General features: G+C 33.9%; 1 protein-coding gene across 2 annotated transcripts in view; it reads left to right on the plus strand.

Annotated features, from left to right (window-relative positions):
- DIAPH3 (diaphanous-related formin 3) overlaps positions 1-17,687 on the plus strand; it is a 428,227-nt gene that overhangs the window by 67,271 nt on the left and 343,269 nt on the right. Inside the window, exons 3-6 of one of the 2 annotated variants that reach the window (XM_008594695.1) lie at positions 5,495-5,569; positions 5,658-5,727; positions 10,586-10,722; positions 12,737-12,842. In XM_008594695.1, the coding sequence (XP_008592917.1) occupies positions 5,495-5,569; positions 5,658-5,727; positions 10,586-10,722; positions 12,737-12,842 (388 nt within the window). Of the gene's footprint in view, positions 1-5,494; positions 5,570-5,657; positions 5,728-8,216; positions 8,375-10,585; positions 10,723-12,736; positions 12,843-17,687 lie in introns of those variants that run through there. The other variant, XM_008594703.1, reaches the window with a different exon arrangement.

Raw genomic sequence — 17,687 nt, forward strand, 5'->3', positions numbered from 1 at the left:
TAAGGTTGAGAGCAAGGCAAGTATTTCTACTCTCACCACTCTTATTCAATCAACACAGTGCTGAAAGTTTTATCCAGAGCATGAGGCAAGAAAAGAAATGAAAGCATACAAACCAGAAGGGAAGAAATAAAACTGTCCCTACTTGCAAATGACTTGATTATTTACGTAGACAATCTCAAGAACTCTACCCAAAGCTCCTCATTTATCAGTGGGTTCAGCAAGGTTGCAGGATTCAAGATTAACATGCAAAAATCAACTGTATTTCTGTGTAACAGCAACAAACGTGTGGAAAATGAAATAAAAAAACACCATTGATAGTTGCTCATAAAAATACTATTTTAACAAATTACAGGACTTTTATGCTAAGAACTACAAAATAATAATGAAAGAAGTCAAAGAAGATCTAAATAGACATCCTGTATTTATGAATTAGGAGACTCTTTTTCCTTGTTCATTTGGGTTGTTGTCAGAACCCAGTTCCTTCCAGTTCTGTGATTGGGACCCCTATTTTCTTCCTAGATGTCAGTTGAGGGTCATTTCCAGCTTTTAGAGTCCACCTATGTTTCACTTTATTCCCCCTCCTCCATCTTCAAGACGAGTAAAGTGGGTTGAGTTCCTCTAATGCTTTGAATCTTTCTCCCTTCTTTCATCTGTCCCTCTAACTCAGCTGAGAAAAGGTTTCAGCTTTTAAGATTCATGTGATTTACGATGGACCCACCTGGATAATCTAGGGTAATCTCCCTATTTTAAGACCATCTGATTAGCCACCTGAATTCCATCTGCAACCATAATTCCCCCATTGCTATGTGGGGAATTATTCATAGATTCTGAGGTTAGGATGTGCACACCTTTTATTTGAGCAAGGGTGGGATTACTCTGCCTACCACCCAAGCCTAGTCTTTTAATGGCTTTCCATTGTCCATGGCTTTGTATATAAGGTTTTTCAAGATCAAGCCCTTTCCTACCTGTTTGGTTTTATCTCCCATACAGCTACCTGTGGTGCTCAGCACAGGCCATATCTTTTATTGTTAATGTCTTTGTGTGTATTCTCTCCTGCTTAGAAACCTTTCTTCCTTTCTGTGACTTAACCTTCAAGACTCAGGTCAAATATCAGCTGCTTTGAAGTTCCCAAGAGAGGTAGATACTGTAGCTTCTGTTCCCATAGCACCATGGGAAATAATTTTGTTCAACATTTGTTTCAACCACTAGTTTGTGATCTTTTCAAGGGCAGAGAATGTATTTTTTCCAGTTTTGTATTTCTCATGCCTAGTGCATTATCAAGAACACAGTGAACCCTTAATAAAGGCTGACTGACTTGCTTAATGAACACTTGAGTTTTAGTAATAATGAAGATTTACTCTTTGAGCAGCATCCTAAAGTGTGATGTAGGACAGAAGCTTCAGATTCATCATTCTTGGTTCAGTGTGGATAGGTACTGGTTCTGAAATCAGAATTGATGTTTCTAACATAAAGGTTGAGACAGGCATAGTACATGTCATCTCTTTGTGTCTTTTTTTTTACATATATAAAATAAGGCCATAAGCCTTGGTATCAGCAGACCTACATGCTATTTCTAAGTGACCTTAACCTCTCTCTGCATGTCCCCCTTTTTATGTATAACAATGGAAGGGGATTCAGTTTCATTCTAAAACCATTTGTTGAGCGTCTAGTCTATCCCAGGTGCTGGAACAAATAAGACAAATAAGAAATGGTCCCTATCCTCAAGGAGTATTTGTCAGGTCAGGTTGCTCTTATGATTTTGGTAGGTTTGTTCCAGCGCTGATAAGGGAAAGACAAATGCATCTTTCCCTTCCTAAGAATACATCTGGGAAGAGAGGTAATAACTTTAAATAAAACTGAGTAAGCGTGGGAGGGTCAGTCTGTGGGAAACATACTTGATAGTGCTTTGTTACTTTTGACCAAGAGGTAAATCTGAGACCTGATTATTGCCTCTGCTGCTCAGTGAGGTGACTGTTTATTTCCTAAAGCCAACAATATGCCAGAAACCATTTTACACACTTTTGAGTTCATCCTCTGTCTCTGGAAACAACTGAATTTCAAAACCTAAGCTGTTGGAACATTGTAATTCTAGAGACCTGTCTTCCCCCCATCCCCCTACCCCCCTTTTTTAGTTTATTACCTCTTCACCTCTTCTTTTATCCTACATTGAAACCCCTACTAGGAAGTGCTAAGTGGTAATATTGAGAAGTTTTCTTTGATGTTATTAGAAGAGTATGGTATTTCCTATTACAGAATTTTAAGAGGTAGATTTTGTGCTTAGTATTTAGCACATCACTTTCTGATGTTTTAAAGCAATTTATTCCAATACAAATGCCGTACTGATCTCTATGTCATTTCTATTCATGAAGAAGAAACATTTGCACAGTGCTTATTCATCCATGAATGCGGTTTTTAGTTAAACCACATAATTCCTGATTGTGCTGTGCTGACAGGCACAGAACAAATAGTACAGATTTTGTTTCCTGAAGATTGATCATTTATAGATCAGTTGATAATTTTTTTTTCCAGATTGCTTCTTATACTGATGATGAGAAATTTTTCACTTTTGTAGAAAGCTATGGACTTCAATAAACCTCTGTCAAGACCGCAGACCTACGTATTCAATATCACTTTTTATCTTGAACATCTTTTCCAGAAGAGATAGGAAGCGATGTTTGTGCCCCGTCCTTAAAATATTGCCGAAAATAGTAGGGGTGAAACACTGAGAGCGTGGATTTGTTAATGATGACTTGTTAATACAACAATATGTTGGCCTTGCAAATTTTTAAGAAAACAGGGAGACTTTTTATGCATATTCAATTTGTGTTTTAATATTACGTTACTGGGCTGACCCCGTGGTGCACTCGGGAGAGTGCGGCGCTGGGAGTGCAGTGGCACTCCCGCCACGGGTTCGGATCCTATATAGGGATGGCCGGTGCACTCACTGGCTGAGTGTGGTGCGGCCGGTCACAAAAAAAAAAGACAAAAAAAAATATATATTACGTTACCTTTTCAAAAAGTACTTTCATCAGCTTTCTTTTTATGTTTAAATATTATATTGTTTCTTTGGTTATAAAGCGTCTTAGTTTCTTCTCTCTGCACCCTATCCCACTATTCTGGTTTTTGATATATCTTATGAAATGTACAGTGTGACCTGCTTTTCAGAAGGCTGTTGTCCACCTCTCTGATTTTATTGTTGTTGAGAAATGAATTCCCACAATGAATTAAAAGAGTGTAATGTAAAGTGATTTGGTATAATGTTTCTTGCAATTTTAATAAGTTTTGTTTTATAGAGAATTAATTAATACATAATATACATAAGTGTGCATAAATTTTAATGATTCATATTCTATAGTCTAGAAGAGCATTATCTAGTGGCCCTACAAATAGTTGATTTGAGGCCTTCTGTGGGTATCACTATTCTAGTTATAAATGTTGTGATAGGAGTGATAATTCTATATCTATAATTAATTCTATAATTCATTACTCAGAGCAGAGAACTTACTGATTTACATGGATTGGTATGCTTTCTGAATTTTATAGTGGGTCACAACATGAGCATATTAAGTGCAACAAAGTCTTTTTGTTATATTAACATGATTTAAAATTACTTTGTATATTTTAGTGTAAGGCAGTTTTATGAACAGTAAAATCATTTATTCTCCACAGTGATTGAAAGTGACAGCTATATGAATAATCCTAAATCATTTATATTAGCTTTAGAATATCTTTATGAATATACTTTTGAATGTAGAGATTGTTGAAAATTCACTTTAAAGAAATATTGAAGGCCCACTGTGAAGTGCTAACACAAGGAGGGCCTGATGAAGGGATACTCTCTCCATGCATCTCCTTACCAGCTCAAGTAAGACTCTCAAATTACTCTTCGTATGTTTGATTTCAAGCTTCCCTGCTGCATGTGAAGTAAGAATAAATACAGAATAGGATGTCAACAAGGTGAACAGTTAAACGAGTTGCTGTGGGTGTTTTCATGAAACATGAAAGCAAGATTTGAAATGCCTACAGGTAATCTGTTGCTGATAGTGGAGAGTAAACCCTTCACTTTTGAAGTAGCATCCTGGTTTGAAAACAGCACGTTCTATTTAACTTTTTTTCTCATTTTCACTATAATAGCAATCTTTGATCTTTTCTAGGGGTGTATCTTTCCTGTTTAAGTGTATTCTTAAATTAGTTATTTTATTGTTTTCACTGGACAAAGAGGAGATGAGTAAAATAGTCTGACTAGACACTGCCAATATACATAACAAATTTCTTGCTTTCCTTTCTTTGTAAAATCAGAAATTCTGAACATTTATAGGTCGTTAAGCTGTGTTCACAGAAGTGTTCAAATGAAGAAGATGGATTTTAAATAACATTTGTGTTTTTTATATAAATATGTTGTATTTGGTTTTTATTCTCTTTTCATTGGAAATGTTATATAGTATTTAAGTAAGAAAATAGTATTATTTTCTGGTATGCAACTTAAACTTGTTTTTATTTATAATGTTTTGGTTATTCAATGCAATTTTGTTTTCAACATTTTATTGTTCCACTACTACACACACATATAAAATCATGCATACCAACACATGTATTAAAAGAAATATACACATACACATCATATCTTTTCTCCCCCATTTTTTTGACAGATTATTATCATTATTTATTGGCCTAGTTTTCCAAAGCACCACTGAGTAAAGATATTCATTTCTACCAAGGTAGTTTTTCTATAATCAAGGCAAGCTGTTGTGTAATGGCATTGATGTCCTCATTACATGAAGAGCTATGATTGGATTAATGGGTTTATGGAACAGGTGTGATTTAGTTATGATGGAAATATTCATTTAAGAAATAATGATGGAGCTCTTTTTGTTAAGCAAATGAACTTTGAAATTTAGGGAATTCTTAACATTTATAGGGATGCATTTTCGTGATTTGGGAAATTTTCCTGAAGAATCTCTTTTCATTATTTTGATTAATTTTTATTAGTAATCTTTTTCTTTGTTGATTTGCGTCTTCCCTTTATAGATCTTTTTACTCACCTGTCTAATTTCTGATCTTAGCAACAGTCCAAAATGAGGCTTATCCAGTGGTGGGCTGGTAAATGTTTTACAGCCAGCTCTGGTGTGTGGGGGAAGCACTGATTGGTAGCATTTGCAAATTTCTGTGGTGTAAAAACTTTTACCGCAGCTGATTTCAAGCTACCATCATGAAATCACTGAACAAAGAGCATGGAAGAGATGGGCATAATCAGCTCTCACAAGTCAGTGCAATCTGAATTTGGCATGCTATTTTCTTATCCCATCTTTGTACCTTTCACTGTTAAGATTATGAGTCATGAATGATTTTTGTATATGGTGTTATTCTTATATTGTAATTATGATTATGAATATAACCAAGTGTAAAATACTTGTGGGCATTTAGCATTATTGTGATCATCCGAACTAGAATACTGACTTAATGTGTAAACTAGTTTTTTCCCCCCATTTTTCAGTTGGGTGGAAAGCTTCGGACATGAGGGTCTTGGACTATTACTAGATATTTTGGAAAAACTGATTAGTGGAAAAATGTAAGTATTGCTAATAATTATTTTCAACTAAGCTACACTTGTAAATCCAATTATAATTCCAACACTGATATCTTTTATGTCAATACAGCCAAGAAAAAGTTGTAAAGAAGAATCAACATAAAGTTATACAGTGTTTAAAGGCCTTGATGAATACTCAGGTATGTATATAGGTAATTAGTATTTGTCCATCACCACTTCTTATATGAATTAGATTTTGTGATATATGATTTCACTTGCACTAAAGTAATGATGTATTGCTCTGATGTGCTTTTCATTACATGGTGGAAAAAATATTGAATTCTATTGAATTCTAGTGTAAACTCTCTTGCAACAGGAGAGAGTTGGGAATGAATGGATCCTTTAATTATGCTTAATTATTTCTCATGCATAATTTTCTCTCATGCATAATTTTCTCTCTCTCGGTCCTTCTCTCCTTTCTCCTTCCTCCCTCCCTCCCTGTCTTTCTTCCCTCTGAGTTGGGAATGAATGGATCCTTTAATTATGCTTAATTATTTCTCATGCATAATTTTCTCTCTCTCGGTCCTTCTCTCCTTTCTCCTTCCTCCCTCCCTCCCTGTCTTTCTTCCCTCTTTTTTTTTTTGTCTTCCATCTTTTTCCCTCCCTTTCTCTCTCTTTTAACTTTCAAAAGTTTACCATGAGCCAACTTTAAAATCATACATGATTACTAAATGTAGTCTGCAGTAATACTTATTACCAAAGATTCAAATTGGAAAGACTTAGTTGTTACATTCTAGGAATTTAAACTCAGTAATGAAATAAATGTACACAGATATGAGCAGGTTACAGAAATGGAACAATGCTGCTTAATCCAAGTAATATGGGGTCCAAACATAATATGGAGGATCTGTAGAATCTGCATATTTAAAGAGGTTACATTAGAAGGGAGAAATCCTTAAAGGTCTTTATTGAAGTTAGGTTTATCTAACACTGTTTCTTGTTTGCTTTTATACTGTTTATTGCAGAAATTAACATTATCCCATTCCATTTCTTTAGCTTCAGCATCTAAACACATCTGTCTCATGATGTGTGAAGTAATGATAGGTGTTTAAGTTGCTGTTAGACAGCAGGGGAGAATATTTTTCCTGTGGTGGTATGATGATTTTTGTTTTTTAGCAAAACTACCTGTATTTTTCTGATTAATTTTAATTTATAATATTTTTCCTTATTTTTAAAATAAACTCTTAGAGGATTACAATGCTTAAATACTAGTATAGAGTACTTAAATTATTAACATTTATTTTGTTTCTTTTTACTAAGTGAAACAAATATTTATATTTTTTAATTATTTTTGTCTTATTGAGTTGTTTATAGATTTTTAAGCACTTTCTGGAAAGTTTTCTATTTTTAACCAATGAAATATTATTTCCATTTTGCCCTCTCCAATCAGATATGCTTTTCAAGGAAAATATCTGATGTAAAAATTACAAGTCCTTTCTGTACTGACATCTCTGTTTTTAGAATTATATTTTAGATATATTAAGTAGCTTTTTGTATAATCTGTTTTAAGAGTGAATGAATAAAGAAACTGCAAATAAGGAGCAGTCTTTCTCCACTGAGTACATAGAACTGCTTTAGAATGCCCCTTCTAGAGTGAGAATACAGAAACTGCAAACTTCATAGTGATGGAAAGGCTAAGAGTAGAGAAAACCCAGAGACATTTTTTCAAACCAAAAGGGCATGTGCATTATAATTTGAATTTGAGAAGAATATCATGGTTAAAGTGAGGTGGTATATAGAAGATAATACTCCTACTTGGCTTGAGATTGAATTGGAGTAGCAAACTTTATGTATTTATATTCTAATATATTATTCATTATCTTATATTAGCAGATTTGTTGCTCATAGTTTGTGTATGTAGAGCTATAAAATATTGCCATTTGTATTTGGTGCTATCATCTGTGCTAATAAAAATAAAAAGTTAATTTAAATTACCAATACTTAGTATTAAAATGTCTGAACTCTAAACTTAATAATATTAGAAAATTTTGGTAAGGGTTTTTTCCTTTGAAAATTGGTTGATGGTTGTCCTAAATTTTATTTGATGAAGTCTACAAGTATGAATTTTGTTAAATCTTATTGTGCAGTCTTTTACTAGAATTCACTGAATGATGAAAATATAGGTTTTAAGAGGAAAAAAATGTAGTACCTTATTTGATTCCAGTAATTAATTACGTAATTAATATAATGAGCAAATTTAATAGCATCACATGAAGGTGAATTTCTTAACACTAAATTGGACTAAAAGTATTTTTAAAATGAAAGATTTTAATTACCTAGGAGGAGGAAAATAAAAGATAGTAAGGTGGAAAAGATAATCTATTCGAAGATAATTAGAACAGAGGCTTCATTTCGGTCAGTTAACTTTTTATGTGTTGATTTCAGGCATGCACCCAAAGCAAGAGTGCCTTGCTCCTGAAGCCAGTTCTGTTACCCATGTTTTCTCTGCTGCAGAGATTAACTCACTATGGGTAGTTGCTCAGCATCAGTATTCATGTCATGTGGGCTCAGAAGTTGGGCATCCCACACAAAGATTTAGGATATTCACCTTCTCCTACCTAATATACCGTCTTCAGTGGCCTGAAATTCCATCTGTTAGGTAATAATAGGCCTCATGTAGAATGCACATGGAACCTGGCATTGGTCCTCAGTTAAGAACAGGCTTATCATATTACCCAGAGTGGGTCCTTGACATTCAGGAAAGATATAACCTTAGACCTCGCAAAACTTTTCACACCTCTCTATCATATAATGGCCTTCACTAAATGTCCTTTAATGCTAGCACTGGTAAGTTGACTATTTCTCACACAGAGTCAACAGTTTTGTTTATTTTTGTTTTGTTTTGTTTTTTAAATAATTAAATGAGAATAATTTTATACAAGTATGTAGCACTTTTATATTTAGTTATAGAAACTGAGTAGTGGTAACCTGGCCTTGTTCTAGTCTTAGAATGAGTGCTACACATTTTTATATTAGCAAAATCAGAGAATGCTGCCTGTGATGGACTTAGGGGTCACAGGATGATGGCCAAAATCGAAAAATCAGGAAATGCTCACATTCTACCTTCACACACGATGGTTTAGAGCTGGAGGGCTTGCCAGAGAATGTAGGTAGTATCACTTGGAGGAATTCAGCTTGAGTCGCCTTGAGTGGATGGAGGAGGAGCCACAGGATTGTGATTGGAGAAGCGCAGGCACTGGCTAAAGACAGCTGGGTGGGTGGGAAACGAAGAGGAAATGCCGGAGACAAGCTTTACTCAATCCTCAGGTTTATTAGGACAGAACCACCTCTCTGATACTTGGTAATCACTGACTGATTGGCTTTCTGAACTGGATATAAGTGGGTCTTTATAAGCTGTTAACAATTTTCTGGAATGGTTGTCGAAGCATATTGTGGTTTTTGGCCAAATACCTGTTTTTTTATTCTTTGTTTCCAGTTACAAAACAGCCCAGGGCATCACAGGAGTGAGCATTTCCTGACTGGTTTAGCTCTGTCTTTGCAAATTTTCCACAGTCACCAAGACTGAGAGATCTCTCCAGAAGTCATAGCCTGGGGCCCTTGGCCCTTCTGCTTGTACTTCCTCCGTTGTTCCTGTGTTCCTTAGACAGTGATTTAAAGCAAATGAAATATTTCGGCAGTGTGATGGTTACTTTGCATAAATGCTATATGTAAGATAAGAAATTTAAAAACAGGATTTCACAATATGCAAAGAATTTGAGTCTAAGCTTGTTGTAGATTCAAGTTTTATGCTTATATGTAGTGCTCGTTTTGAGTTTAAGCCATAGTTCATAGGTCTGTAATTGGTATTAAGGTCCTTTTTTAGTGCTTACTGGGAACTGATCAACCAATTTCTCATTCTTTAGAAGGGTCCTCAAGATGCATGCTAGGTAAATAGTACTGTTTTATTGTTTCTGTTTATCCTCTGTATTTTGATACTTATCTTCCATAGATTGTAAGTGGGCCTTAGAGATATATACATTCTTAAATCAAAACACTATGTAATTAACACAACTCCTTATCTTCTAATTGGATGTGACATCCTGGCAGTAGCAAACAAACTTTATCCATATCCCAAATCATCCCATGTATATAATGTGTTTACAACTGCATTGTCTTCCTGATGATAAGTACCATTCTGATTAGGATACATATACTCATTATGGCAGTTTTTACATGGTATCTGCCCAAATCATTCTTTATCTTTTCTTATTTATGAACTAGGTGTTAATATCTAGGCCTGCGCTGTGTAGTCACATGTGGCATTTGAGCACTTGAAATGTGGCTAGTCGGAATTGAGGTGTGCTATAAGTGTGAAATACAACTGGATTTCAAATACTTAGGGAGAAAAAGTGATACATCTCTTCAATAAATGCTTTATATTAGCTGATAACACCAAGGTCAAGGGTTCAGATCTCTGTACTGGCCAGCTGCCAAAAAGAAAAAAAAAAAACAGCTTTACATTGTTTACGTGTTGAAATGATGATATTTTGGATATATAGGTATGGATTCATGTTACTGAAAACAGTTTTACCTGTTACTTGAAGTTACATGTGGTCACATTGTATTTCTCTTGGACAGTGAGAATCTGTGTGTTTACTTATGGTAATATATCCCTTACCAACCTTCCTTCCAGCAAAAGATTCTCATGGCCTCAGTATTTGGTTCAATATCTAGCTGTTTGTTTTGTATGTTGGGAAATCCCATATTTTCACTGTTTCTTGCTTTCTCCAGTTGGCCACTTACCTATCTTAATAATTATCAGCTATATTGTTGTAAAATCACCATTGAGGGGTAATTTGTTTATTCTCATAGTTCTTGACGTAAAGTGAATACTTATATGAGATTTTTAGGGTGCTATACAGTCATTATATTTTCAGGCTTTCCTAGGTATAAAACTGTATTATCCTATAAAAATTTCTGAATAACTACATTTCCTTCACAGCACTGTTTTCCCAACCAACTCCTAACATTTAACCTCTTATTTCAAAAATATTATAGTATGGCTTGGAAAGGATTATGAGTGAAGAGAGGAGTCTTTCCTTATTGGCCAAAGCCATGGATCCTAAGCACCCCAGTATGATGACAGATGTGGTTAAACTTCTCTCTGCAGTATGCATTGTAGGGGAGGAAAGCATGTAAGTGTTCTCAACTTTTTTCTCTAGTTTTATATTAATACAATTTTATTCATGTAATGTTTTATTACCTTTTTTACTTTAGAGTAGAATTTTATTAAATGTTGAACTATATTTTAGCAGTTGCTTTAGATTCTTATTGGCTGAACAAAAATGTTCGAATAATAATTGTTTCTCTTAATATATTAGGAGTTAAAATATTTCTACAAAATACTGATTCCTTCTTCATATTTATTTTAAATGGTTTTAGACTAAAAGCCTAAATAAAAATTCTAAATGAAGACTTTGAGAAATATACAAATGGGTTCTGTTTCTTACCTGATTTTTTTTTTTTTCCCCAGGTAGAATTCTATCTGTAGGTCATGCATATCCCCTTTGTGAAAGCAAACATATTATTATTTGAAAATCTATTTGTAAGGCAGATTTAGAAAGTGATATATGTAGTAGTACTTTACTGGCTGAAGATACAAAGTCATTGATCATAAAGTACATACTAAAGCTTTAAAGACCTTAGTCGCATTTGTTAGGGCTATAAGTAAAAGACCATTACATGCGTATTAAGATAATTATAAAGATAAACCTTTTTTTCCTTTTTAAAGAAGGTTTGGTTTGTAATTATAAGGAAGCATTTCAAAATTATTTAAAATGCCTACTAAAATGGAAAAAAATGTAAAAAACTGAACAACAAAAGAACTAACAGAAATATCGCTCTCATGTAAAGGTAGGCAGAGCCCTATAAGTAAAGCTTCCTGCATTCATGTGAAGATTAGTCTTGTGGAGATCCTCCTGAGCTGGTAGACTCAGCAGGCTCAGTTTGATGGCCCTAGTTGGAGAGTCAAAGCACCACTCCAGCGTGGCTTTTCATCCTCAATGTGTGTTTACAGTGTGTATGTATAGAGGAGGCTTGGCTATACCCAGCTTCAGTCCCAAGCATGCAAAGCCAGGCATACAGCTTCAGTACTTTTTCTTTCCCAATTAAAAATGGCTATGTACATTTTACTGTGAAAATCTGAGTGAATTATATATTGATAATATGGTACTCTCTGAGCTTCTCCTCCCCCTTTTGTTCCTTCTTCCATCTTCCCTCATCCTTTTCTTCTCCTTATTGCTTCCTCTCTCTTCTCCCCTTTCCTTCTCTTCCTCCCCTCTCCTCCTGGGCTCTTCCTCCCTTTTTCTATCCCGTCTTCCTTCCCTTTTCTTTTCCTTTGCCCCTTTTTTACTCTCTATCCTTTTCCTTCTCTTTTTTTTATCCTCTTTTTCTTTTCCTCCTCTTTTTTCTTCTCCTCCTTCCTCCTCTTCTGTATTATTTTTATTGTTTCTTCACTTAGAATGGGTATCAAATGACATAAGTAACATTTAGGACTACACGCCTATGTTCACAAGCTGTAAGCTTCTATAGCTAGATATGCACTGTTAAAATAACTATTCTTTAAAAGAGGAAGAAGTATAGTTCTTGCATGATTATTATAATTTATGTTTGAATGATACCTTACTACTGTGTTTTTTGGCTATGATAACTTCATTTACTTAACCAGACTCTAATGTGTCTCAAATTTAAGAACATATATAGTGCTCACCACACAGACTCGTTTCTGATCCATGCTCTGCCATTTAGTAGATGTGAGACCTTGGGCAAGTTGCTTAACCTTTTTCTGCTTTACTGTCATAATGTATAATATGAGTTAATAATAGTACCTAACTAATACATTTGTTATATACTTTAAAATGAGTTAAAATTTGTAAAGTGGTTCAAATAGTGCCTTTTGTGTAGTAAGCATTATATAAATGCTTGATAAATAAACATCTCCATAGGGTTATTGTCAGGGATAAATGAATTAAAGCATAACATACTTAAAACAGTGCTTGATACATGCTGGGTACTCAGTAAGCTACTTATATAAAATATTATTGGTTGCCTGGGAGTATTAACTCCTTTAGTAGGATGACCGAGTTGTATTATGGCATTTGTGTTATTTGCTCCTTGCAATTTAATTAATAGATTAAAACTTTCCAATAGCCTTGAAGAAGTTTTAGAAGCTTTAACTTCAGCTGGAGAAGAAAGAAGAATTGATAGATTTTCTTGTATTGTGGAAGGCCTTTGTCATAATTCTGTTCAACTGCAAGTAAGTTTCATGTATATAAAATCCATTTTTAAGTAACATATAATACATACTATTTTATAACTGTTTGTGCCTGGCTTATATGTAAATAATGTTATAAACTCTGAATGCTATTTAATATTCTTTTATAGCATCATTTTTAATGAATGTATAGATTCCCAGTTTGTACTATGTACTTTATCTTCTGGATACATCTTGGCACAAACCCATGATTAATTCCTTAGTTTACTTTTCTAGCAGTAGAATTGCTAAATTTCCCTGTAAAAGATATGGTTATAGGCCTGTGAATTGTTTATTCTATGTTAGCCTCAGTAATTATAATTTTTAGGAAGTTTTACCATTATGTGAATTATGGCTTCTCATTGTTTTAATTTTCATACCTGAAAAGTTGAGTTTACATGCATAATAATAAAAACTCAATATTATAGATATTTTCAAAAATAATATACTTCTAAAAGTCATCTTTAGACTTAAACTGAATAATATTCATTTAAATTTTCTTTAAAAAAAAAGAGAAAAGAGATTTTTATTGGTGTAACTATTGTTATAATCATTGCTAATCAAACCTGAGCATTTTTAAAAGAGAATTACTGATACCTGATTTTCACCTCCAGACTTTTAAAATTTAATTGACATGGTTGTGAACTGGCCATTGGGAGTTATAAAAAAAGTTCCTAAGGTTATTCTAATGTGCAACAAAGTTTGGAAATCAATGTGCTAATAGATGACATAAATCTGTTTCACATTTAATAAAATGAAAAGTTATGGTGTTTATTTATTGTTTTTAGAGCTCTGGGCACCTTGGCCATTTTGTTTATTGGTATGATAGGACTAGAAGAGCCAAATCTTAAATTTAAAAAATTAAAGTTAAAAATTAAAAAAATAAACAGATGGCATTTGAAGAAAAATCAGAAGATGTTAGGAACTGTGAAACTAATCAATTTATTATGACTTTTTAGATGACGGTGTTTGTGAAAGGCTAGTGAGGAACCCTGTTGTGATTTGTTTCAGCAGTAGGCAGAATTGAGGATCTGAGTAGACGGTCCCTATTGCATGGGTCCAACTATTGGAAAAGAGCCCCTCTTCACTCATTCTGGGCTTGTCAGACAGAGAGCATTGGAGTTGGGGTCTGGAGTGGGTTCTCCATCTCTGACATAGACCCTGTACCTTCAGGTACTTGGTGTGCTAGGGACTTTTAATTCATGTACCGTTATCGTCTGAATTGGTCCATTTTCTGTCGTTTTTAACAGAATACATGAAACTGGGTAATTTATAAAGAAACAAAATTTATTTCTTACATTTTTGGATGGCAGGAGGGCCACGGTAATGGAGGCACATCTGGTGAGAGCCTTCTTCTTGGTGGGGGCTCTGTACAGAATCCTGTGACAGTGCAGGGTATCACATGGTGGGAAAGGCAAGAGCTCTTTAATTGTGCTTTCCTTATAAAGCTACCACGCCAAATTCATGATAACCCACTAAACCATCAACCCATCAATCCATGAATGGATTAATCTGTTCATGAGGACAGAGTCCTCATGATCCAGTCACCTCTTAAAAGGCCCTACCTTTCAAAGACCATATTCAGATTTCCCATCCTCTTAGCACTGTTACAGTGGAGGTCAAGTTTCAGTGAGTTTTGGGAGGGACATGCAATCCACACAACCCTTGTTTTCCTACTCTTCCTTCTCCTTTTGTCTCTTTTTCCTTCTGTCTCTTCTCTCCCACCTCCTCTCCCAGCTCCCTGTTCCCTTCTCTCCTTTTCTTTTCTTTCCTATCTCTCTTCTTTTTCTTTTCTCTTCTTGTGTTTTTCCCTTGTCTGGTTGGTCCATTGTCATCTAGTGCTTTTATTAGTTCCTTTTTCATGTGGCCCCAGGCTTTATTCACCACAAGATTAATAAAAGCAAATAAACTTAAAAGAAACTTAGTAAAGCTGAACAGTTACTTTCATTTTTTTTGCAACTTTCTATGAATCTTTTCTATGTCAGTTATAACAATAAAAAGTTTAAAATACCTTTGTAAAACTAAATAAAAGCAAATAAACTTAAAAGAAACTTAGTAAAGCTGAACAGTTACTTTCATTTTTTTTTGCAACTTTCTATGAATCTTTTCTATGTCAGTTATAACAATAAAAAGTTTAAAATACCTTTGTAAAACTGGGTTCCTTTCTTTTTGTTTACAACAGTATTATATCGCTTGAGGTCTTAAACTCTGAGAGAAGGGTTGAGGAATGACTTATTAAGAACAAAGCCAAGTTTCATCTAGGTAAATGACATGATTGACTCATTAGTTGGAAAGTTTCTTGGTTATTTGGCATGTTAAATTTATTCTGGCTACCAGACATTAAGTAAATATATCTGATCTTAATTTTTAATTGACTACTAATTAAATTGATTAATATGAACTTGAAGGCAAGCTACATTGATTAAATTTTGGGGTAGAGTAAATCATTTCCTTTATGGGTAATTATTCTAATTTTGCTAAAGGTGCTGTATGGTGGAAAAAATAACATCTCTATAGTTGTGATAAATTTATATTTAGCGCATAAATATCTGTAGAAAGAGAACTATCAATTAAAAATTTGGAATTTTATATATAACTAACTATCAAAGATAGTAAGACTCAGAAGAAATTTTGAAAAATTCTATTTATCTAATGATTTGGAATAGTTTTGAAGTAATTTCTTTTTTAACACTTTGTTCAGATAAAACTCACATATTATATGACTTACCAATGTAGAGCATACAATTTAACATTTTTTGTATATTCACAGAGTTGTACAACAATTACCACAATCAATTTTAGAACGTTTTCATCTCCTCCAAAAGAAAGCCCTTACCCTTTAGTTGTAACCTGCAATTCCTGATTCCCTCTAACTTGAGGCTACCACTAATGTACTTTCAGTCTCTAGAGATTTGCATATTCCAGACATTTTACATAAATGCAGTCATGCAATATGTGATTCTTTGTAACTGGTTTCTTCCATGTAGCATAATAGTTTCACTGTTCATCTATGTCCAAGTATATCAGTACTTCATTTTTTTTTTTACAGCCATGTAGTATTCCAGTGTATGGATATACTACACTTTTGTTTATCAGTTGATAGACATTTGGGTTATTTCCATTTTTTGGCTGTTATGAATGATGCTCCATGAATATTTGAGTGTAAATTTTTCTGTGGACATGTTTTCCTGTCTCTTGGCTAAATACCTAGGAGTGGAATTGCTGGGTCATATTAAGTGCTTTTTGACATATGCTGTTGGACACACAGATTGCCATCCTTAACTGGGTGGGCTTTAGGGAGAGGGTCCAGGGACTATGAATATGGCTGCCTCTTAGCTCATTATTAGAGTCTTTTTTTTTTTTTTAATTACTGCTCATTTGCCATATTTAGTGTTATGTGCATAGAGGGGTCGCTAGCGGCAACTTTCCTTTGATAGTTGTGAATGTCATGAATTTGATTAAATTCTTGAGAAACTATTGCCAAGATATATATAGGTGGCTGATTATGTTTGTTTTTATGAAATAAATTACCTTAGTTGTAAGTAATTATATTTTCTGTTACAGTTAATGATATTGTTAATTTTTGATGTCTTATAAACGCTAAAATAAGTTACTTGATAGTTCTTACAGCTTAATTTTTATCAAGAAGTGAAAGGTCATTTTAGCATCATTTAAATTCATTTTTTCCCCTCATTTTAATATGTTTAGGTTAATTTTCCATGTCCTTGATTAAGAGTAGCCAATGGGAAGAATTGTTCTAAATTCTTATTTTTCCCTATTCAACCATTTTGTTGTGGGTTTTTACTTAAAGTTTTCTCATTGTTTTTAAGCCTAATGTGTGAAATAGGTGTAGCAGGTGACAATCCTAAGTTAGGAGTAAAAGGTACCATTCCAGAGAGCTAACGTGGGCAAAACAAACAAACAAAACACCAAAACATAAAGTAGATTCTCTTTTCTGGGTGTTGCTGATTATGCTGTTCTTTTAAAATTATCAAGCAACGGTTTAGTAATACCTAGAAATACTTTCTTTTCTTGGTGTTTCTGAATTTTCCACAAAAAAAGTATATTTTAGAGCTAGATGGTTATCAATTTTTCCATAAAGCAATTACTCTAAGTGCCTGTTCTATTTTTATATAATTTGCATTTATTAAAATATACCAGTCTGGGTGATATTAACAAATTACCAAATTAAAAATAAAACTTGCTTGTCACCAAACAAAATAGAAACCAATTGTTTGCTTTTAAATTGGAGAAGATAGGAGACAGTAAAATTAAAAAGTTCTCATTCTTTTATTGCAAAGTACATATATAACAAAGTAATTTTTAAAGGAGGATAGTTAGATTGTCTTGCTAGTCTGATCATAATAATAAAGACAATTTGACTGCCTATGATTATGATAGTACTGAGGATACTTTCCCCCATTTGATATAATATAGTAAGAACATGAAAAACTGTGTACCAGAAATAATTTAAAGTTATTCTCAGGCCTTAGAGAGTCTTATTATTGGGAAATAAAGTACTAATATAAATCTCAGACTTAAAATAAGTGTACATTACTTTCTTTTCTCAAATATATCAGACAGGGTTTTTAGCTGCAAGCAACATAATCTATTCTAGGTATTTTAAGCAGAAAATATTATTGGGTAACATTTTCAGACTTTCTGGTAGTCCCAGGGAACCATGTGTGAATAGTATGTAGCTAGAAGTAATGGAGAAGAAGAAATGCTACACCACGTCACAGCAGTGTTCTAATAGACTCTAGGGACAGAGAGTAGACCTGCCACAGCTGCCCTAGGACAAGCAAACCCTTCCTCCCATGGTCCAGTCTTCATGTGTGTGATTGTTCC

The sequence above is a fragment of the Galeopterus variegatus genome, unplaced genomic scaffold (genome assembly GCF_000696425.1).
Source record: "Galeopterus variegatus unplaced genomic scaffold, G_variegatus-3.0.2 Scaffold165, whole genome shotgun sequence".
NCBI classification, from domain to species: Eukaryota; Metazoa; Chordata; class Mammalia; order Dermoptera; family Cynocephalidae; genus Galeopterus; species Galeopterus variegatus.